At 36.9% G+C, this 22,823-nt stretch overlaps 1 protein-coding gene across 1 annotated transcript in view; it reads left to right on the top strand.

The window, feature by feature from the left end:
* LOC102037780 (protein adenylyltransferase SelO) overlaps positions 1–22,594 on the top strand; it is a 23,968-nt gene extending 1,374 nt beyond the window's left edge. Inside the window, 18 exon segments of the mRNA XM_031059304.1 lie at positions 1,231–1,349; positions 1,569–1,697; positions 2,410–2,474; positions 2,577–2,633; positions 2,733–2,831; positions 6,847–6,914; positions 7,258–7,341; positions 8,165–8,256; positions 8,901–8,973; positions 9,538–9,621; positions 11,652–11,781; positions 12,343–12,387; positions 12,476–12,557; positions 12,647–12,739; positions 15,808–15,887; positions 16,742–16,785; positions 20,595–20,674; positions 20,992–22,594. Of these exon segments, the coding sequence (XP_030915164.1) occupies positions 1,231–1,349; positions 1,569–1,697; positions 2,410–2,474; positions 2,577–2,633; positions 2,733–2,831; positions 6,847–6,914; positions 7,258–7,341; positions 8,165–8,256; positions 8,901–8,973; positions 9,538–9,621; positions 11,652–11,781; positions 12,343–12,387; positions 12,476–12,557; positions 12,647–12,739; positions 15,808–15,887; positions 16,742–16,785; positions 20,595–20,674; positions 20,992–21,114 (1,547 nt within the window). The 3' untranslated portion in view covers positions 21,115–22,594.
* Positions 22,595–22,823: the final 229 nt, after the last annotated feature.

Here is a 22,823-nt window from a genome sequence, read left to right as displayed (position 1 = left end):
GGGGCTCTGTATTCCTGCCCGGTCCCCGGGCTCTGTACATCTGTCCTGCCCGGTCCCGGGCTCTGTACACCTGTCCTGCCCGGCGCTTTTGCTTCTTGGGTTGCAGCATCTCCTGAAGTAGTAACTAAGTGAAGACCTGATACACACAGTCAAATATAGTTTTAAAGTTAAAACTAGATCGGTTATAAGGAGCTTTCTCCCCCCCACCCCGAGTCCCAGTTATGTATTAGTGCAGAGTTGATAACCTGACACATCTCTGGAAATACACAAAACATTCTAGCTCTCCTAGCTCTTGGGCATACAAAACTGCTTGTAATCATAGAGCTAATTGATATGATAACATTACAGAACCAATTTCATCAGGTGATGCAATTACTTGTGAGCATTAAGAAGTAATCATCAGTGATTAATCTTGTGGCAGCTGGCTATAACAAGATCTGTCGTTAGAGGTAGTGAGAAACACAGCTAGCAGCAAGGCTCCAAAGATGTCAGCTAACTTAAAATTTTTACAAAACAGTGTCTATGAGGTACTGAGATTTTATGATTAATGTGGAATTGTAAGATTGTTGCAAGAAAAAGTCCATAAAGATGATAAACCACACTGGTTTAAAACAATATTTGTCCTCTGTTACCATGGAAAAGTAGGTCTGAAGGAGGAATGAAGCACAAATTCTGAGTACACATGTATGCTACAGCAAGAGCTACGTCTTCTCACCCATTCATTCACTGTTTACATTACTCAGAAAAGATTAATCTGTTTTTCTTGGGTTGTGTGGCGATCATTGCTGCATATGGAGTGTACACAGCAGTTACTGGTGCACAGTGACTTAAATTTGTTGCACTGCATTGTTCAGCTGTGGGGAAAGCTGAACTTCTCTGTCTGCTGCAGGTATCTTTTAGGGTGTCTATAATTGAGTGCAACACCAAACTGCCCTGAGACTGTTCCAGTCACAGTCTATTCACTCTATTCTTAGATATGATTTAGATCTTAAAATTAGAATGTCCTGGTAGATTCTTTAACTCAGTCCTTTTCAGAAATTCCAAACAATAAAATCCTAAATTTATTTGGGCTTGCTTTTCATGAAGGGTTAATATACATCGGTAAAGTTGTAATATTACAAGTTTTAATTGTTTTTAAAGCATTTTGGCTGAATTTAAGAGGAAACATATTAAGAATAATACGATTAATTGTTTTTTATATGGCATTTATTGTCTGTTTCATGTTTACAGATCCTTTTCCAGTTGATGTGATCCAAGAAAATTATGTCCGTAATGTGAGAAATTGCATTTTTTCAGTTGTCTATCCTACACCTTTTAAATCTAGAGTTCGTCTTGTAGCTGTTTCAAAGGTTGGCTATTGTTGTTTTTATTCCTCTCTAATTAGTAGAAATTATTAATACATGTACTATTTATATGCTATTTATCGTGAAACATCTTCTCAATAAATAGTTTAAAGAGAACATTTAAAACATATTGTGAGATGTCTTTTAATGGTGAAATCTGTGGAGAAAACATGTTCGTTACCACTGACAATTTGATCATATTCAAGTATTATTTTTTTTCTCCAGGATGTTCTTGAAAATATTTTGGATCTTGATATATCTGTCAAAGGATCATCTGATTTTCTGGAGTTCGTCAGTGGTGGGAAAGTGATATTTGGGTCTGTTCCACTGGCCCATAGGTATGGGGGTCACCAGGTAAGTATGGCACTCGTTCCTCCAGGTGGAATTGTGTAGGTCTTTGGGAATTACACCTGGATAATACCTGTGAGTACATGAGTGAATGTGAGTACATGAACACTTACTTACATTTGATTGCAGACTTGTTCTTCATAACGTGCTGCAGGTGGAAAAGAACTATAATATCCTTCCACAGTACCCTGTTTACTTGCTCTGCTTTTGTTTGTGCCTGAAGCAAATGATCTTTTGTATTTTCATTAACTGCTGAGTCTGCTTAGCACTCCAGCAGCCTGGACAACTATTAGTATCTAATACTAATAGCTCAGAAGAGGGGAGAAGGACAGAGCCTCACTGCAACACCATGATTACTAAGGTTCAAGTTTCATTGAAATGACTGTGATTATTCATGGAGAAGAATGCTAGGATTTGATTTGTAATTTCCAATTAAAAAAACCAAAACAAGCCATGTGGGTTTAAAGGCTCATTATACAAAAAAGACAGGTCTGTAGCTGTACGTTGTAGCTGGAAGGTAAAAAAATAAAGAGGATTACTGGTGTTACTGTGGTTTTGTGATTCATTTTTGGAGTGAGTATGGAAGTGCAGCTTTAGGGTTCAACATTTTAATGCGAGCACATGTGTCTTTTGTGAGGACCTAGATTTAATATGTATTGTTTCAAGTATAACTTCTATAAATGATAGAGGACAATAACTTGATTTTAATTTTTGTCAGTTTGGTAGCTGGGCAGGTCAGCTGGGGGATGGAAGAGCCCACTTGATCGGAGTATATACAAACAGGTGTGACTTTTTTTGAGTGTCTGATTGAACTCTGTGTTCAGTCTAGCTGATTCATGGTTAACCTGAGGTCTGTTGTTAGAAATGCCAATGGTATTTTTGCAGGCATGGTGAGAGGTGGGAACTGCAGTTAAAAGGCTCAGGAAAGACCCCATACTCCAGGTAAGTTGCAGTTGCTCTGTGTACTCTAAAACGGTATGTTTTCTTTTTGAAATTTACTTTGATTTTATGACCTGTTCCTTATTTTTCTGTTTTCCATAGGAATGGTGATGGGAGAGCTGTGCTTCGCTCTTCTGTCCGAGAGTTTTTATGTAGTGAAGCCATGCACCATCTTGGAATTCCTACAAGCAGAGCTGCTAGGTATTTTTCTTTCCTTTGTTCAGAGTATACTAATTAACAGGTAATTTTGTGACTGAGTTTCACTGAACATCAATAAAGCAGGGCAGTTAGTTTCCAAGATGAAAGAACTCTTCATATGTACACAATCAAAACAAAATATATTCTCCACAGATTTTTGGATAAAAATTTCCAATAATAATAAACTCCACCAATTAATTGCATCACATCATTTGCTGTTTCTAGAAATACAACTTAACTTCAGTGTAGTAAAGACTAATTTCTGTAAAGTCAATTCAAATTCTAGAATCTAGCCAACTAGGAAAATGTGGAAAGGGGCTATTTTTGTACTGTCATTTTTAAGATTGCTGGGGAGAATTGTCAGTCATATGAACAAATATTAATATTGGAGGTAGAACTGAATGTAGGCAATTACTCTCAATTCTTTATCTATGCAAACATCCCTTGAGCAGAGAGAGAGTTTGTAAAAAAAATTTTAAAATTAATTCTGTGTGAACCAAAGGAGACTAACACACTCATTCATTTGGATTATTTTCTCAGAATCAAGTAACTGAATATTTTCAGATGATCAAGTTTAAAATACCAAGTTCATTTTGTGTTCCAAGTAGTCTGAAGTCTGTACTGCAGTGTTTCAGGCTTTAGAGAAAGCAAATGTTCTGCAGAAAAGGCCTGTACTCAGCTGCCACATGGCTAGGTGTCTGTATTTGCAAAGTGTCTGCAAATCTCTCTAGCATTAGTTCTAACTCATTTGCTCTGTTGAAGTGCAGCGTTTGTAAATGACATTTTTGATGGTTTATTCACTGACTTCATCTTGAGACTCTTTGCTGTTGGCTGTTAATGCAGAACTTTAAATCTGTCTGAATATCAGCAGGAAATCATTTGGCAAGTTAGAGCCTCTCTTTGCTGTCGTCTCAACAAATTGTTCAGTGCAAAACCAGTATGAAATTACCCCTTTGCTGTGCACGAATTCTACTGAGCACACAGTGTGCTTTAGCTCTCTGCTGGCAGATTGGTTAAATGCCTGGCTCTCTTAACTGTTGTACAAGCTCTCCAGACTGTTTGCGAGACTTAATTTGGAAAAACCCCAGCTGACAGCCATATTCTTCCCGATGGGGAGCTGTTGTACTGGGGCTGGTGGGATGCACTTAACAGAGGTCTTGTCAAGTCTTGGCAGAAGTGGGAGGAAAAACCTTATGGCTTATCTCAGAACACCCAGCAGGTTGGTTTGCTCTATTAATTTTAAGTACTGTGTTCCCAATGGGGTGCTCCAGTTTATGACTATACTGCCAGATACAGAACACTTCATACAGTACCATTTTAGTCACATACTGAGACTACCAGTGAGCAGTGTTACCCATTAAGTCAAAAGAGTGAGCCAATATGCATTGGCTCCGTTTTCTGAGTGGCTTTACTTGCATGGGGCTTGATGTTCATGCAGAACAGCAGGCAGAGCACTGGGAGTGTAAAGTCAAGCCCTTAGGTGAGAGCCAGGTAGGGAGGGATATCAGCCATCCATCCATCCATCCATCCATCCATCCATCCATCCATCCATCCATCCATCCATCCATCCATCCATCCATCCTTCCGTGAGTGCTGTTCCAGCTTCTTTGGTATGGGAGCAATTTCAGTGCTCTGTTTCCTGTGGGTGAGTGTACAGCTGGTCTGTTGCTGCCTTCTCTCCAATAATGGTACTTACCAACTGCAGGGACCATTGGAGAGCTACTTTTCTAGTGGGAGTGTGTGTCTAGGTGGCTGCTCAGCGACCTGGCCAGCTCTCAAGTGTTTCATGTCTGTACTAACTAAATGTTGACGGCCCCATGGATTTTTTATCTGCAGTAGAAGTGCTGGCATTCCGTAGGAATTTTGCAGAGAGCCTGCTAAGAGTTACACAGTAAAAAGGAAACAACCTTTCTGGCAGAGGTCTGTTCAAAACAGTAAAGTTTAGTAGCACGACTTTTGCGCCTTCTGTCCCTAGTGTTCAGCTGCACACAGTATTTTGTAGGTGTCTGAGGTTCCTTCTTGGTTTCTGGGGTTTTTTTTGTGTTCTCTTGAAGGATTAAGGTTTTCTTCTTCCATCTCATTTGCATCAGAGCTTTTTGTACTTAATCCTACAGACATACTAGTTGGTTTCAAATGAGTATTAAAAGAAAAAACAAAACACCCTAATTCTACGTGTATCAGTACAACTCCAATAAAAGGAGCAGATTGATTTCTGAATATTGTCCCCCTCCTGAAATAATTCACTGCCTGTTCTTTGCAGTTAGCAGAACATTCAGCTTGAATAGCTACTAGGTATCTTTAAAAATACTGAATACAATAACAGTAATTTAGTTTCAAACCCACAGTTACTGTTGCAAGCAACTGCACTAGGTAAGACTTCATACTATTTCTTTTTAGGACCTTTTTGTACATATTTATGTTTATATGGATTTCCCACATTTTTTGGTTCAACTGAATTCTTTCTCAAATTTTTATGCTCAAGTATATAAAACCAGAATCTAGTGTACTTCCAAAATTTAACTCTTGGGAATTAACACTGTGGCTGTCTTCAGTCATATTTAGGAATGGAATAATAGGTTTGTCTCTTGTTCTTTGCTGTCTACCTCGAAGAAAAGTTTGGTTCTGTCTTCTCTGCTTTCTTCAACTACCTAATAGGAGATATAAATAACTGCATTGAATATCAAATAGCATACCACCCAACTATATTTTGAATCATGGAGTCATAATTTGGGTTGGAAGAGACTTCTGCTGGTCTAGTCCAATTCCCCCTCAATGAGCAGGGACATCTTCCCTAGATCAGGTTGTTCAAAGCCCCCTCCAACCTGCCCTTGAATATTCCATGGATGGTGCATCTACTGCCTTTCTGGGGCAACCTGTTCAGTGTCTCACCACCCTCTGAGTAAAAAACTTCTTCCTAGAATCTGATCTAAACCTGCCCTCTTTCAGTTTGCAGCCATTCCTCCTTGTCCTATTGCTAGAGGCCCTGGTAAAGGGTACCTGTCCAGCTCTTGTAGCCTCCTTTGGGGCCTGGAAGGGGCTGTAAGGTCTCCCTTTATTCCCCATGAACAGCCCCAGCTCTCTGTCTGTCCTCACAGGAGAGGTGCCCCAGCTCTCTGGTCGTTTCCAGACCCACTCCAATAGGTCCATGTCTCCCCTGAGTAGAAGAATATTTTCCAGTTAACAAGCAAAGATAAAGGAGAATTATACAAACAATTATACAAAGTGAGCTAAATTATCCTCCTGCTAGAGCCTTGAACAAGGAGTCTTCTGTGCCTATTGAGGGGATAAAATCTCTTTCAGAAGGTGGCACCAAGCTGGATTGTTAGTGTTTTGAAGAGAGAACTTCCTTCTTGTTAACCTTAGAGGAACATGATGCCCTTGTTTGTGAGGATTGTGAGTTTGTGAAGATTGATTTTTCCTGACAGAACAGAAAACACAAGGAAATTACATATTTTATTTAAACAAATTAATGCAAGTTGTGAAATACTTTAAAGCAAGTTGTACTGAACTCTCACAAACCTCAATATTTCGATAAACATGAAGATTTATAGGATGTGCAGAATTTGAAGGCAAATGAGAGGAAGAGATTGGTTTTAAAAATCTAAGTACCAGTAGCAGTGATTGCTAAGGATCTCAGACCTGTCCCTGAAGTTTCTGACATAATTTTGGCTCACATAAAGGGCAACCTCCATCTGATGCAACAATTTGGTTTCTAATTTCTCTCTCCTCATGATTTCCATGTTGTCCCCAGGGAAATTGGGACTTAGTTAATGTTACAATCACACTAATCTGTCACTGAGGCTCCAAGTGAATGCACTGCTCTTTTTGAGAGCAGCCATCTTCCAAGAAAAGCCTCAGCATATTCTTTGCCTGTGTCGTTTGTATATACAAGGCTATGCCACCAAAACAATCTTTCTTCTTATGAAGAAAATTAATTTACATAAAATATCACTTTTATCTTCAATATTAATTACTTTTGCTGAGATAACTTTTAACATTAATTTCTTGTTTGCTACAGCTTAGTTGTAAGTGATGATGATGTGTGGAGAGACCAGTTTTACAATGGAAATATTAAGAAAGAAAGAGGTAATGAACATATTTTAAAATGTTACAACATTGTAACTTAATTCTCCATGAAAAAGTGTGTAATAAAAGTAACAAATTGGCTTAATTTAATTTATTATGATTTGAAACCCCTCCTGAGAAAATCTTTATCATTAAAGCTTTATCAATAAAGTGCATGTGTAGTAAAATAATGTTATACATATTCATCTGTTATGTGTTAGGCATACTTACAAAAATACCATTTGAACTGTGTATATACAAACTCTGTGTCTATAGAAACAACCCATGGTGGCTTTTGCTATGGAACTGTTTTATTTTGCTGATGCTCTGTTTACATTTAAACACACTTGTCTTTGTATTTAAGGTGCAATAGTGCTACGACTTGCCAAGTCGTGGTTTCGTATAGGATCCTTGGAAATCTTAGCTCACTCTGGGGAACTGGACTAAGGTTTGAGTTGAATCTTCACAGTAACTGAAATAGTTTTCTCAAGCACCAAATTACATTAGAATTCATGTATACAGTTGGAATTTAGACATAAATTATTTAGCAAGTGAGATTACATAATTTAGAAAGGTAACCTGCTATTTTTATACAGGCATACCAAAGATCTTACCTCACAAGGGTAAAACCCTTGAGATGTTCTAAAAGCCTGGATCTTACAAAATGAGGAAAGTTTTATACCTAAGTACTTCTGGTAACTAAGCGCTAGGGAGGAGTTGTTTTGGAAAGATTTGTAAGTTGAAAGTGTAAGTTCCTACATTTCTCAGTTTTCTGTGACAGGTCCTGCAAATTTCAATGCATGTATCCCATTTCCCTAAGTCTGTCTTGTAGGAATGTGGAGAACTGTTTTGGGAACAGCCAGCTACTGTGGAAGTAACCCTACTCCATAAGAATTCAGCCATAACATTTTCTTTGTGAGAATTCTGATGTAAAATTGTTATTCCTTGTAATCTTCTACTGTTTTTTTATAAACTCTTTTTTTTCCCCTAAAAATTGGATATTGGTGCATGCAGAAGGGTGTCCTGGTGTGCTCTGGAGATTTGATGTGGGTATAATTTTCACTCTGTGTGGCAGTCTCCAATCATATTTATGACTACAACCTTAGGTTTTATCTCTAAGCATTTTGGAAGAGCTTAATCTAATAAATAGACTAAGTCTAAATAGACTGAGTTTTTTAATAACTATTTGTGGCAAGCAGTAGATCAGCATTTTGCTGTTTGAAAGGAAGAATTTTTAATGATCAGTTCAAAAGTACCATTTTTGTTTAAAGAATTCTGTTTCTGCTATTACAGAAGATTGCTGGACTTTATCATCCAGGAACATTTTCCGTCAATAGCTATGAATGATTCAAACAGATACCTGGTAAGTCTTTTTTAAGAGTCATTTTTATTTTCCACAAGCATGTGAAGAAAAATTACAGGAAGATCTTCACAATTTCAAGTTTTACAAGATTTTAAAATTTGAAGTGAGCTTCCAGGTTTTATTAGCAAAAGTTTGTTGATTTTCTGCAGTAAAAAATCTGCTTCTTGATTTTTTTTGTTTTCTCAAAGTCAAATGTGAATATTTTTTACCAGTTTCCATTTTGGAAATGTTTACTGTGAAGCTTCCATTTTCTGTTGTATTTTGTTCTCTTACTGCTCAGGTTGTTGGTGGTCAGTGGTCATGTTGTGATGAAATGTGCTTTTGCTGATGTAAATGTAGTATATATAGTATATTCTAGTACATTGCCTAGTATACAGAGTGTCTTATGTTTTGGTTTGGGATTTTAAAATTTTACTTCTTAGGTTCTTTAAGGGCATCTGTGTATACTTATTTAGCTATAGTATTTGCTGCATAAGGTTCTTCTGCATTCACATAATTTAGAATGGGAATGACAAGTCGTGACAGACAGATACTTAAATTTGAAAAATAGAATGTATTACATATTTCTAAAGTGAATTAAATGCTTATGTATTTCAATGTTTCTGATACAGAGGACTTGAAGTAAAAAATATATTTGATTTCAGGAGTTTTTCTCTACGGTTGTGTCAGAGACTGCAAATCTCATTTCCTTGTGGATGTCTGTGGGGTTTGCACATGGTAAGGTGCCAGATGGCATTGGCTTTAGGGGAGGGGCACTTTACAGTAATGGACTTAAAAATGGCTTTTATTTGTCACCTTGGTATTTTGTTCTGCTGATGTCTTCACCTACAGCTTTATCTGTCTTACAAGGGGCTTTTGTGACAGAGTTACACTGCCTGATCTCTCAGAGCACAGCTCTGACAGGATGAGAATAGGGGAGCAAGAATTCTCACAGCTGTTGCAGCGGTCAGGGTACAAAAACAGGGTGCTGATGCCATGTGTAAGAGTTTAACTGCTCTGAATTTGATCCCTCCACATCCAGCCCTGGCCTGTTACAGTGCTCAGGACATGGAGCTGTCTGGCTCTGCCACAGATTTGTGGGATTTACCCCAAAACAGCAGCAGGAGCAGCAGCCTGGGTGTGCTGCAGGGCATGGGCTGGGGGCACAGGGATGGGACATTCTCCAGAGTCTGATTCCTGAGAGCTCTCTAAATTCAGTGCACCTGTTTCACAGCAGATTGCCTAGAGCCTGGAGTTCAGGTGGAGTTTTAACTTTTGTTTCTCCTTTCTGTTTAACTGTAGGAGTGTGCAATACAGATAACTTCAGTTTATTGTCCATAACAATAGATTATGGTCCATTTGGATTTATGGACTCCTATGACCCAAGTGAGTGAAGCAATTTTTTTTTCTTTACTTATAATAATCTTTTTATATTAAATTGTAAAGTTTCCATAGCATGAAAACTCCTTTCATTATTAGAAAAACCCTAAGCATGTGTACTGTATGAAGAGCTTTAGGGGAAAAAAATTGCATTAGTGACCAGTTTTATGATACACTATATAGGTTGCATTCAAGGACTAAAAGTCTTGTTAATAATTATAAATATTACTATTAAGCCCATTTCCATGAGAGTGTTTCCACTTGAACACCATCAATTCAACAGATACTACAACAGAAGCCTAGAAAACTAGAAATTGTGTAAAAATTGTGCATTGTGGCGGGAAGCAGCCAAAAGCAAAAGTGGAATACAGTAACTTTGCATGCATGAAAGCTCTAGTTTTATAGTCACAGCAGTAATTATATGTTGGAAGAAAAGAAATCAAACCTACACAGTCATGGTAACCTTTCTTTGAAAGTATTAACTCAGCCAGTCTGGGATTGATAGGTACAGGTTCAGTATGTACATAAATGTGTATTCTTAGAATATTGTTTATAGTTTGCAACTGAATAAACTTCAGAATCAGCAGTGGTTATCTTGCTATGTGTTTTCATGCCTGCAGCCTCAAGTTAAGGAAAAGTCATGAGAATAAATGTCGTATTGTTTCTATTGTATTGAACAAAATGGGGATTTTTTTGGTTTTAGATCTTTCTTTATAGGGTGGGTTGAACCCACGTGGCAATTAAGGATCCACAAGCCACTAGTTCACTCCTCCCTGCTGTGGGCTGAGGGAGACAATTGGAAAAGCAAGGCTAAGAAAAAGCTTATGGGTCAAGATAATGACATTTGTATAAGTCAAGGGGAAAAAAATGGCAGGAGTGAGCAGCAAGTGATGCAAAGAGAGTCACTCACCATATGTCACCACCAGACTGATGCCAAGTCATTTCCCAAGCAACAACTGCCTTGGAAAAACTACCCCCAGTTTTTATTGCTGATCATGATGTTGTAAGTGTGGAATATCCCTTTGGTCAGCTGAGCTCAGCTGTCCCAGCTGCATCCCCTCCTAGCTGGCCCACTCAAGCCTCATTTGCTGGGGTTGCAGAATGAGAATTGAGCCCTTGATGCTGGGCCAGCCCTGCTGAGCGATGTGTAGAACATTGGTGTGCTATCAGCACTGCTTTGGTCACAAGTCCAACACACGGCTCCAGACAGGCTGCTGTGAAGAGAACTGACTCTACCAGCCAGACAGTGCACCCTAGAGCCAGATGAGAGGTGCTGGAGTCAAAATTCAGATTGGAACCACTCACCAGATCTGACAGATGAGTTGGAAGTCTCCTGCTTAAAGCTCCATTTGCTGTCAGTGTCCTCTGAGCACTCAGGTGATGCTGTGCATTGATCAGCTTATCTGGGTTTGATCTGAGTGAGGGGCTCCCACTCATCCCCTCACAGACTGCTGCTGTAGATAGAATATTTTACTACTGGATATAAAATCCAGATATAGGCCTATTTTTTATGTGAATACAAAGCTCACTTGTCCAGTTGAAACAAATCTTGCTTAGGTGGCCTATGAAATACATGTTTACTATACAAGTAAATACATGTTTACTATATGAGTGACTTTTCCATAAATACTTAAATCCCAAATCTAGTTGGACATTTGTTTGCTTAATCTATGTGCTAAATACTAGCACTAGATGTAGTAAAAATACTAGTTTTAAGTGTAAAAGACTGTTTTTAATGCAAAAGTGTTTATTTTTCTATGTAACCATCTGAATTTACCTTGTATCTTCAGGTAGGAAAATGTCACTTGTGACACATGGGAACTTCCGTGTGAATTCCTTAGATTTGCAAATAATAGATCTTGAGTTAATTCACTTTAAATAAGTATTCTTGTGATCTAATTTTAAATATTTAAGTAGTTTTAAGTCTTCTATAAGTTTGCTGTGTAAGTATAAAAATGAATGTATTTCAATATTTTAACTTTACTTCTTTATTGTAATTACTCTGTTATGGAAAAATAATGTTTTGTTTGAAACAGATTTTGTTCCAAACACATCTGATGATGAAAGGAGGTATAAAATAGGAAATCAGGCAAGTGTTGGGCTGTTTAATCTGAGCAAGCTGTTACAAGCTCTAAAACCTTTATTGGATCCCAGGCAGAAGCAGCTGTAAGTAATCCTTAAAATATCATAATGCTTAAAGGAACTAGTGAGATGAGAGACGCTGTAATCACCATATGCTTAGGAAAGAAAGGGATTTGCTTTAAAAATATTTTTTTTAACTGGGAATTGATTCTGGATTAGTTGTTGGCCAGAATAAGATTGGAGGGCAGGGAGAAAAGTTTTTGTTGGTCAGAAATAGTAGTAAAATAGGACTATAGGGAGCTATTAAATGTTGCGTGATCCTTTTTCCTCTCACTAAGGTAGCACTTTTGCCCATAGTTTTCTGTTCTAAGTTTGCCTAGCTTGTTTTGTAAGACATTTACTTCGGAAGACCATGCATCATCCTGAAGTAATGAAGTAGTATTTTATTAGCCTCTTGTAAAGATTCTTATATGAAGAACAGATCCCAGATGATTCAGAATATCAGTGTTTCCGAGAGAGCAGGCAGAAGTTTTTGTTGTTTGGTGTACAGCAGGATTATACCTGCAGCAGCATTTTAGTTCCTTAGAACTTGACATTTTAGTCCCTTAGGCATTTTAGTCCTTAGAACTTTCTTCTGTTTTGCAGAGCTTCCCAGATTTTGGAGGGGTATGGTGAGCACTATCACAGTCGGTATGCACTTTCAGAACTGAAACCTTCTAGTCACAATACTATAAAATATATAATGTTCACAACTTCCATACTTTGTTACTATTTTCAGTTTCACAGAACTATTCAAAACAAAATTGGGTCTTCTTGGGGAGAATGAGAATGATAACTATTTGATTGCTTTCCTCTTAAAAGTGAGTTTACTTTGCTAATTTTGTTGGCAAACATCTGAACTGGCACCCCACACTTGAAAAGCACTCATAGAAGTATCTGTATTCACTAGATTATGGAAGATACAAAGGCTGATTTTACAATGACATTCCGAGAGCTGAGTGAAATTACTGCAGACCAGTTAAAGGAGCTCCATATTCCTGAGGTATAAATACAAGCACCCAATCCTACGAATGCTTAATATAAAAAGAGTAAATCAAGTTGGACATAACTCTGATATAGTAGAGGCTGTCTCAAGCCATGATTTGTCTGGGAAATGTGTTATTGTGTCATTATTAAGGGACAGAGGGACTAATACACCTGTGTCAGGTTACCCCTTGTTAAGCCTGTATCTGCTTGTCTTGGTATCTAATGATAAGTGAGATTCCATCTCAACATAAACTCCTGCTACAACTCTTTGCCCAGAGTGGCCTCTGCCCGGAGATTGGTTTTAAATGTAACTTAAAGCATAAGAATACATTTTGCTCTTGTGTCCTGCTCAGCCTTCTATCTCATCCTGTGTTGCTCTAACTCAGCCTATACTTATTCTTCAGGACCAAGTATAACCATATATGAAATACATGAGAGAATTTAAATTTTTTACCTGGATGTAGTGCAATCTTTGAAAGTGGAAATATAGCTGACATATTTGAAGTGGACTGAGATGCTAGGCAAGTCATAATTGAATAAAAAAACAAAAGGGAAATTCTGAAAAAGAAGCTTGTAATCTGGTTCTGAAAAGAAACCTAAACTGGAAAGAAAATAGCTTTTTTTGTGAAAGCCAAAGTGATTTTTTTTTCTTTTATTCTTTAATACAATGTTGTATTTCCATGTGATGAATATTGTTCATTTTGCCTGGGAAACTTCATTGCCTTCCCCAAACATCTGATTTATGTCTGTTTGTTTTTGAAGCCAATTTAAAATGAGAGCAGGTGGACTTAGGAGGTTGTTTTTAGGCAGCAGGATGATAATGTAAAACACTGAGTGAAAATGAGGAGTTGATGGTTCTTTCTCCAAGTATAATTAAGTGGTTTTGAGCAAATTTTCTGGTTTTCCTTGTTTTCTTCTGTTAAATAAGAGGTCTGTCCTGACCTTCTCTATGAACTTGAAGCCATTAAGAGTTTAAAAGTTTAGATACTCTAGAGGTAAGCAACAAAAAGCAAAAAAAACCCCAGGAGTTGTGGCCTTGGAATTATTTTTTTTTGCACAGGAGGGTGGTAAGAGGATGGGTGTATTTGTAAGAGAAGGTATTTTTGTCATAGAACCCAAGGGATTTTCCCTTTATGGCAACTCCATCTTCCCATCTTTGAAGGTGTTGGCTGAGGAACCAGCAATTGTGGTGTAGTTGTGATCCTGCTGCTACACCAAGGGTCATTTCCAGCCTTCACTTGGTAGCAACCTGATCTTTTTTTTCCCCCACACAATGAAATTATTTAGCCCACAAATTCTGAGTTCCAAAACTGATGTGGAAAAACAAGTACAATTTTATGCTGGAAAAAAGTTTTCATTGTTTTAAAGAACTTAAAATTTAAAGTAATTTCACCTCTGTTTATTTACACACCAATACATTTATAAGTAAGTTTTCATATTGATTTTTATATCACTTAAGATTTTTTCAGCTGCATACCAAAATTGACCAAAAAATGGTAGAACACTGCAGGAGTCCTTATATTTAATATTAACTGAAAACATTCTGAAATTCCTCCCAAAGCAGCCTAACTCTGCACATCTTTGAACAAATGCTTGATTCTCATACTCACCTGTTATCCACCTGCCTGATTCCCAGCTCTTAGTCATTTCTGTGCTCATTTTTATGATCAAATATAGTTTTCATATATTTTTTACTCTTATTCCTCAAAAAAAACCACAAAACCAAAAAACCCAGATGGGATCAAAACTTTTTCTTCTTGTTTTTAATTTCCCTTACCTTTTTTTTTCTCGAATATGTGCTGTTTAGCTCCTTTTATCTATGTCCATTTCATCCTAATCTGTTCTTTCTCTGAAGTTCATTTTTTGTGTGTGAGCTTTGGCTGCTTTCAGCTGAGGAATATGAAGCAGCTGTTAGTTCAGTGTAATCAGCCAGGGAGGCCTGGTCTGTGTTTGCTGTCCAGCATGGAGGCAGTAACCCCAAGCTCTGATTCCTTGCTGTCAGCATCTTCCAAGTTCTGTCTCCTCTCCTGCTGTCTCTATTCTTCTCAGTTTTCTTCCCTGTAGACTTTAGTTTCTCTTTCTCTCCACCTTTTCTTTATTTATATATTTTGGTTATTGCACAATTTTGGATGAAAAAACAACTCTATAAATATATCTGACCCATGTATGAGTCTCAGAAGAGAGTGAAACCTGTAATTATGTAGCTTAAAAAATCAAATAGGCCAGACAATAAGCCAAGGAAGACAGGGGTTAAGTGCTGGAGGTGTTTAGGTAAAATTTGTCATAACAGAGATGAATACATGTGGATGTATCATGCTAGCAAAAATAAATAATTTGAATACAGAGGAAAAGATACTAGTAGAATGTTTAGGGAGAAAATTCTTTGAAGGGTCATAATACGTTTACTTTTTAAATCCTTTTATTGCTCATTTTCCTGCTTTCAGCTGGGATAAGAGTTAATTTTCTTCCTAGTAGCTGGTACAGTGCCATGTTTTGGATTTAGATTGTGAATAATGCTGATAATACAGTGAAGGTTGAGTTGTTGCTGAGCAGGGCTTACACTGAATCAAGGACTTTTCAGCTTCTCATGTTGCCCTGCCAGCAAGGACACTGGGGGTGGACTAGGAGCTGGGAGGGGACAGAGCCAGGACAGCTGACCCAAACTGGCCACAGGGATATCCCACAGCACTTGGTGCCATGCTCAGCAAATAAACTAGGGGAGAGCTCGGGGAGTTCTGCTTGGGAACTGGCTGGGCACAGGTTGGTGAGCAATTGATTTTTCATTTGCATCACTTGTTTCGGTTGGGTTTTATTTCTCTCTCCTTTTGATATTTTCCTTTTCATTGCTATTATGATTGTTATTATTAAATTATTTCAACTATTAAACTGATCTTATCTCAACCCACAATTTTTCTTACTTTTAACCTCACTTTAAACCTCAGTTGAGGGGGAGTATGAGCAAGTGGTTATGTGAGGCTTAGTTGACAGCTGGATCTAAAACACAGTATTTGTTGCTTACTTTGGTTTTTGCTTAACAGAAAAATAATTCTGATTATCTGTCAATAAATGTTTCTTTCTCTTCAGGAATTCTGGGCTCTCCAGGATCTGGGTAAACACAAATTATTTTCAGAATGGGTTACTATGTACCTCCTGAGATTAAACAGGTAAGTCTGTAGTAGTCTGATTGTAGTTTAAAGTGTGTATTTGCCAGAAGCAGGCAACTTTAATCTGCAGTGATTTTGCATAGTCTTTAATAGGTCTAATAAACTGGCCCAAACATGGTTTCATATGCCTTTTTTGTTTTCTTGGCTCTACATTCTGCTGGATTCAACAATAATTACTGTTGTAGTTCTGTTTTGACACTCAGGTACATAAAAATGACATGGTAGGAGTAATTTCTATTCTTTGTCCTTCATTGAGCACCTGAGAAGTTTTCTTTGGTTAACAGTTTTTCTTAAAATATCAATCCTACAGATTCAGTCCAAGAATCACAAACAGGCTTTGCAAGTACATAGGGATGAATAGTGTTTAATTACTGTTTATTTCTATATATTTACTATGAAATCACATTGCTGTATGGTGGCAGGGGATGGAAGTTGAACAGTTGCAAATACACAGATTGTGTTTGGAAACCATAGTGTTGCATAGATAGGAATGCACAGGATTCTTTTGTGTTAAATCAGTAAAGAATCTAACATTTTTTCTTAGTTATATATGGTATGCATGGCTAATACTAGTCAACATAAATACATATCAGGTACTTGGAAATTTTATTCAATAAATAAAATTCTTAGGGGGAAAAGTCAATACAAGGCACAAAACCTACAAGAAAGTGTGCAGTTTTTTCCAAGTCTAATTATTCATAGAGATTCACACCAGCTTCCGCCAAACACAAAAGCAGAGTACTTAATGATTTTAATGGAAGTCAAATAAGATATTTCTAAAAATAAATCAGCTTAATTCTCACTAGCTAAAGTGCTTTCTGTTTTTCTTCTTTTTGTTTGTTTTTGATGTGTAGTAACAATGGTGACTCAGATGCCAAAAGAAGAACAAGAATGGCAAGTGAGTAAAACAATCCAAAGGAATCATCTGCTTGCAGATGGCAAATATCTCTTTACATATGTTTCTTTAGCGTTAGATATTTTTCTTTTTGGGTAGAACTAAAATACAGTATATTTTTGAAGAGGAGAAACTCTTATTGTGCTGCTCCAAATCTTGTAAGAATACACGTTCATTCTGTCTGTCTCTGCCCTTTTTACATGCTACACAGAATTCAGATTTCTGATAGGGGCACACTTTTTCTTTCTGTCACCCAGAGGAAAAAGTCCTTGTGAAAGGACTATCTGGCCATAGGAGGCAAAGAAAGGTGCTTTGATTCTTCTAGTTATTCTAAAGACAAAATGGCAAAGGTTCTGCAGTGAGGTATCACAGCAGAAACAGTGCATATGAAACACCAAGAATTGTTCAGCGGGAGATATTTTTGATCTGCAGTAAGCTGTGGTAAATTTGTGAAATTTGCTTATAAGAGAAAATGAGCTACTGAAAATCAATGGCCAAAAGGGAATAAAGGAACTACAAGATCTGATCAAACTCTGCGCATGAGGCTTCACTGTTACACTGCTTTGCAGGGTGCTGCCTGCAAAGCAGGGTGGAAATGGCTGCACTCTTTTGTTAGATATTGATTGGCCCCTTTTCTTCTAAAGCTCCAATTGATTTGCCAGGAAAATGGCAGGAGCTGGCACTGACTTTCAGTAATGAGGTAGTAAAATTACGGAGGGCACAATTTATGGTTTCAGGTTTGCATCCCCATTTTCTAACAAAGGCTCTATCCTTTTTAAAGAACACTTCGTAAATTCTATATGCATTTTAGAAAGTTAATATGAAAAGAGCTACCAAGAAGAAATATTTATTTTATTGGTTTTCAATAGGGTTAAAAAGCTTCATCTGTGAGTTTCTGAGGCCCTTCACTCAATTATCATTTTGAATTTTCAAGCTCCTGTTTTCCTCAGCTAAAATTGAATGCTGAAAACTGTCTAAACACATTTCTTATTTTTCTGTATCATTTAAATCTGCTTTTAGAGAAAATCATGACATTCTCAGGGTTTATTCTAAATCAGAAAGGATCCTAATTTGTCAATGATCTTCTGCAAACCATCATTATGTTTTTCTACATGCACCTCAGAGGATCTCATAATACAGGCAGGAGACAGATGAAACATGGAAAAGGGTTTTTGCCTCCAAAATCACACTTGTGCTAATGGTCTTAGTTTTGGTAGCAGTCAAAACTTGATCTGCAAATATTCATGGTTCAGTTCATTTTCTTCCATATAATCAACCATCACTCTATTCATACTACAGAGCTGCAAAAAATTGTAATAGGCTACTGATTTTAGTTTGTTATTGTTTTATTTAAAATCAACAATCCTTGTTGGGCTTTTGCTAGGTGCTCAATATTACAGTGTGACTGAAATTTCTTACAGAGGTTTTTGGGATTTTTTTTTTGTTCTTTTTTACATTTTTACATCCATGGATTTAAATAGATTACTGGTCTCTTTTAAAATTATTTCAGTTTTTGTTTTGTTTGTTTGTTTGAGCATTTGCTTGTAACAGCTTTCCTTGTCAGCACAACTTCCAGCAGAAATCTGGCTCAATTCAGTCAACTCTGCATGTTTACCCAGCATTTCATGTTGAAGACAAATCTGTCCTGGCTCCTCAGATTCTCAACTGGGTTGGGAAGTTCCACTAAATTGTGTACTGCTGTCTTTGATAGACCTTGAATATACTGGCGTTAACACCTCATTATTCATCACCCTTACCTAATTGTAAATGTCATAAAAAATCTCACTTCTCAAAGTACATTAGTTTGAATCATTTAAAGTCATCATTATTCATTTTTTTTCTGTTGTTAGGAGTGTTTTATCTTGCACTGCCTAAACTTAGTTCTTCTGGAGGTGATCAAAAAGTTTTGACAATCCAGGTCTAAAATTGTATTTCTTTACAAAAGCAGCATGTAAAAAAAGTAGACCAGATCATGCTTATAAGGGCACAAAAGTTCTTTTGCTTTGTCCTTTTCTTACCTGGCTTGTATTACTCTTTCATAATTATCTTGTCACTTGTGTTAAATACCGATATTTTTAAAACCACTGTGAAACTTGTCAATTTGCAATTGTTAAGAATTTATTTCTGGGACAAATATTCTCCTGCTAAAATGACTCACAGCTCTAATGTGAATTACCATTTTTTGAATGAGTCATATGTTAACTTTTTCACCGTTTAAAATATTTTTAAAATAGTTATCACACTTTACTATTGATAACCCATTTACTGGATTAAATCAAATACTTGGCCAGAGCAAATTGTTTTGCCAAGTGGTAAAACACTGTTCTTTAGCAGTTAGGGCAGAGTGTTGTTATGCCTGTCTACAGGTTATCAGGATTCCCAGTAGACAGTTGTATTTATTGGCTTTTTAATATGTGTAAGTACATACTGGACAGTGGGGATATGAAAAAGAAGAATTTCTGTGGCCCCTTCTAATACATTATTTGTACATAAAATAACTTAATAACTAATTGACTAAAGGAATTGAGTAGAGGGAAGTTTGAGATGGTAATTTTGATGATTCCTCTGCTTTTTCCAATACCCTCTTTCAAATATGCCGTCAGGGTATTTATAAGAATATTTTATAAAGGTCCACAGGTTTTTAAAAAGAAATATATAAACCTAACATTTATTAATATAAAACCTACTGAGACATCAGTGGAAAGAGAAGGAGATGAAGTTTGTGTATGTCCATAAATCACAGACTTTTGGTTTCAAGTGCATGAGTGAAACACCTTTGGTATCACTGATCCCTTAATGTAAAAAATGCTTACTGAACTGGGGAAAACATACAGACCAATGGCAAATTAAGACTTCAAAGCTGGCTTGAAGTGTTACAATGATTCTGTAATATTGTTTTGATCATTAGGTAAAGGGAAAACTTACTGAAGTAGAATTCTAGCCTTTAATTGCGGAACAAAAATAAGAATTTCATTGACATAATCTGCTAGAAAGTTTAGAGAGCCATGTGTGCTTATTAGAATTGCTCCTGGCATATAGTTTGACAAAACTCCTTTTGTAAGTTGGGAGTGGCTCTGCTGTAGGATGTATCCTGGTTTACTAATTCAGCAGTTTCATTTTCCAGTATTGCCACATTCTCTCTACTGCTCATTAGACAAAAGCAGCCTGAAACAAGGCAGGGAAGCAGTGCAGTTGTGAGGGTTTCCAAAAGGATACAACAGGCAGCTGTGGAAAAAACTGAGGAACCTCTGCCTACCCCCAGCCAGGAGATTAAAAGGAAAGTTGAAAAAGTAGTTTCTAAAAAATACAGCTGAAATGTAACATTAAAGGCTTTTATGGCTAAACTTTTGTTACATGACATGGAAGGAGTATCTATATACATATACTTTGAAGGATATCCTAGTAATTACTTTGTAAATTAAATAATACAATATTCATTTTTGTGATCTCCAGGAAGGTATTGACAACACTGAAATGTTTTCTATCAACACAGCAGGAACCTGAGCCATGGTAAACTCATTGCACTCGAAAAGCCTGCTGGTGTTGCTGACAAGAAATCCTTCCTCTGTCAATGTTCTGTGCTACTCTAATTTCTGTTTGGCATTTTGGCACTACTGATAGTGCAAGTTTAAAAAATCCTTTTAGCAACTCACAGAATTAAGTAGATTGATAAATTCCTTTTCCTTTTTATGCATTTTTTCTTGATCTGCAAATTTAACTCTTCTTGAAGATTTCAGTGCATGTTTCAATTACTGTTTTCCTTTTGTTTAATATGTCTAACTAAATTTAACATTATTTACTCTTGGTTTCAGCTGTTAATCCTAGATACATACTTAGGAATTGGATGGCAGAATCAGCAGTGCAAAAATCTAATTTGAATGATTTCTCAGAGGTAAATTATCTTTTTTTTTCTTGACAGATTTAATAATAACTGGCATAACAGCTATTGAAAAAATTTTTACATTTACACTTTGAATTGTACTACATTTTGACCACAATTGTACCATGTAACACCAATTGCTATCTAAAGTATTAACAAAATTATTAGTAGTATTAATTATAACATAAATAGTAGTGACTGTATTAATAGTAGTACAAATTATAGTTAGCAATTCATGTGATAGTTTCTGGAGTCAGGAGGAAAAAAACTTTCCTTCTTTACCAGAAAACATTTGATATAAAAACTTACCCATTTTTAATGGCTTCCAGGTTCAGCTCCTAGAGCAGGTTTTACAGCAGCCCTTTCAGAGGCAGGAGGCTGCAGAGAGAGCTGGGTACTCCCTGCGCCCCCCAGCCTGGGCCAGGCATCTCAAAGTCAGCTGTTCATCCTGAGGGAAATTCAAACAAGCAAGAAGAGTGATCAAGGTCAAAGCTCAAGCCTTCAAATTGGGCTAATGGATCAAGCCACAGGAATTTCTCTCCCTTAGACTTTGTGGACTGGGATCTGCTACTGTTCTTGACCAACTTAGGAAGTCTCAAGATTAAAGAAGTGCATCACTATGGATGGTTGCATCAGCAGATGATACTGGCATTGACAACTCTGCCTCTCACATTCAGCTGTGCTTTACTTTGAGTCCCAATATTCAAGTTCTGCCAAACTGTAACACTTAACCTCTCAAAATTCATGCTGATCAGGTGGGTCTTTAGCTTAAAATAGCTTTTAGTGACTGATCAATTTAAAATCTATCTAAGCTAGTTTTAATAATGCAGTATTTTGATAAATTTTCTTCTTGCTGTTACACACTCATCAAATTTAGCTGTGTTCTGCAGACATAAATGTTCTCAAATCTTGCACACCTAGCACAGAGGATCATCTTAGACCTTGACACCTTTTCTCATTCTGATTATGTTTTGTCCCATTAAACTGACAAAAGATTTAAAGGAAATTCAGTTAAATAGTTAGCAAAGATGTCTGTCTTGGGAGAGACAAAAGATGTCTGTCTTACTCCGAAGTAAGTTTTGGTGTCTTTGCTGGTGTCAGGTGCTTATCCAGAGGACCACTTCTCTTTGAAAGTATCTTTTGATAGGAGTAGAAAGATTATTGGTGCATAGATATGAAGTCTCAGGAAAAATCTGCTGTTTGGCCCTGGAAAAGGACTGTGTTGGGAGCATCTCAGTTGAGACTGCTTCCATTTCAGGTATGGAGGAAGGTTAAAAAGGACATGCTGCAATTTCAGATATTTTCAGGCTAAAATACTGCAAGGTCTAGTGATGTGCAGACCATTTAGAAGACAAAAGGTTAGGTTGAGGTAGAAGGATTAATTTATTTTTGCAAATGCTTTGAATTACAGCTCTTCAATGATTCTGCATTGGAACAATTTTTTGTATTTTGCAGCATATTTTAGTACCAGATCAAGCCAGATAATTGTGTATCAATAAGAGGCAGCTTTGTTCTTTGAATAGAGTTTAAATCTTACATTTAAAAATTCCATGTAACCATGTACCTACACAAAATAGTTGATAGAGGTCTAATCATCACAGCATTTTACTTGATTTTTTGAGTTTTCTGTAGGCTTTGATTTTTTTGTTTTGAAGAAAGTTCAACTTCTTTTGTGTAAGATTAAGTGCATGAATTATGATCGACTGCAGATGTAAAATGTATTAAAATTGATTTTTTTGTGTTGTAACAAAAGAGAAGGGAGGAAATAGGGTGGGAGGCTGAGCATTCTGGTGAGAAGAGTGAATGCTAGAAAAGCCATTGTAAAAGTCTCAGTGCTTTGTGACCTTACTGTGGAACATTTTTCCAAGGACATGTTCTGCTTTATTTTGATGCTGGGTGTATATCTCATAAAAGTAATTTGATTTAAAAACAGTTGACTTGCAGACAGCTGTTGTCACCTAAGTATGTCAAATATGTGCACTCCTAATACCTAGTCAGAAAATGACACCTAGCTCTTCAATGATTCTGCATAATGCTTCCTTCAGTTATATATGGAAAGGGATTTGGAAACAGTAATCCTTTCCTCATTTTTAATTTTTTTTAAACTCCTGGTTTTAACCCTCTTACTTTTAGGCCATTGGTATTTTTCCCCTCCACTTTG

Source organism: Geospiza fortis, unplaced genomic scaffold, assembly GCF_000277835.1.
Source record: "Geospiza fortis unplaced genomic scaffold, GeoFor_1.0 scaffold75, whole genome shotgun sequence".
NCBI classification, from domain to species: domain Eukaryota; kingdom Metazoa; phylum Chordata; class Aves; order Passeriformes; family Thraupidae; genus Geospiza; species Geospiza fortis.
The sequence above is the reverse complement of the archived record's forward strand: the minus strand, read 5'-3'. Positions and strand labels throughout refer to the sequence as shown.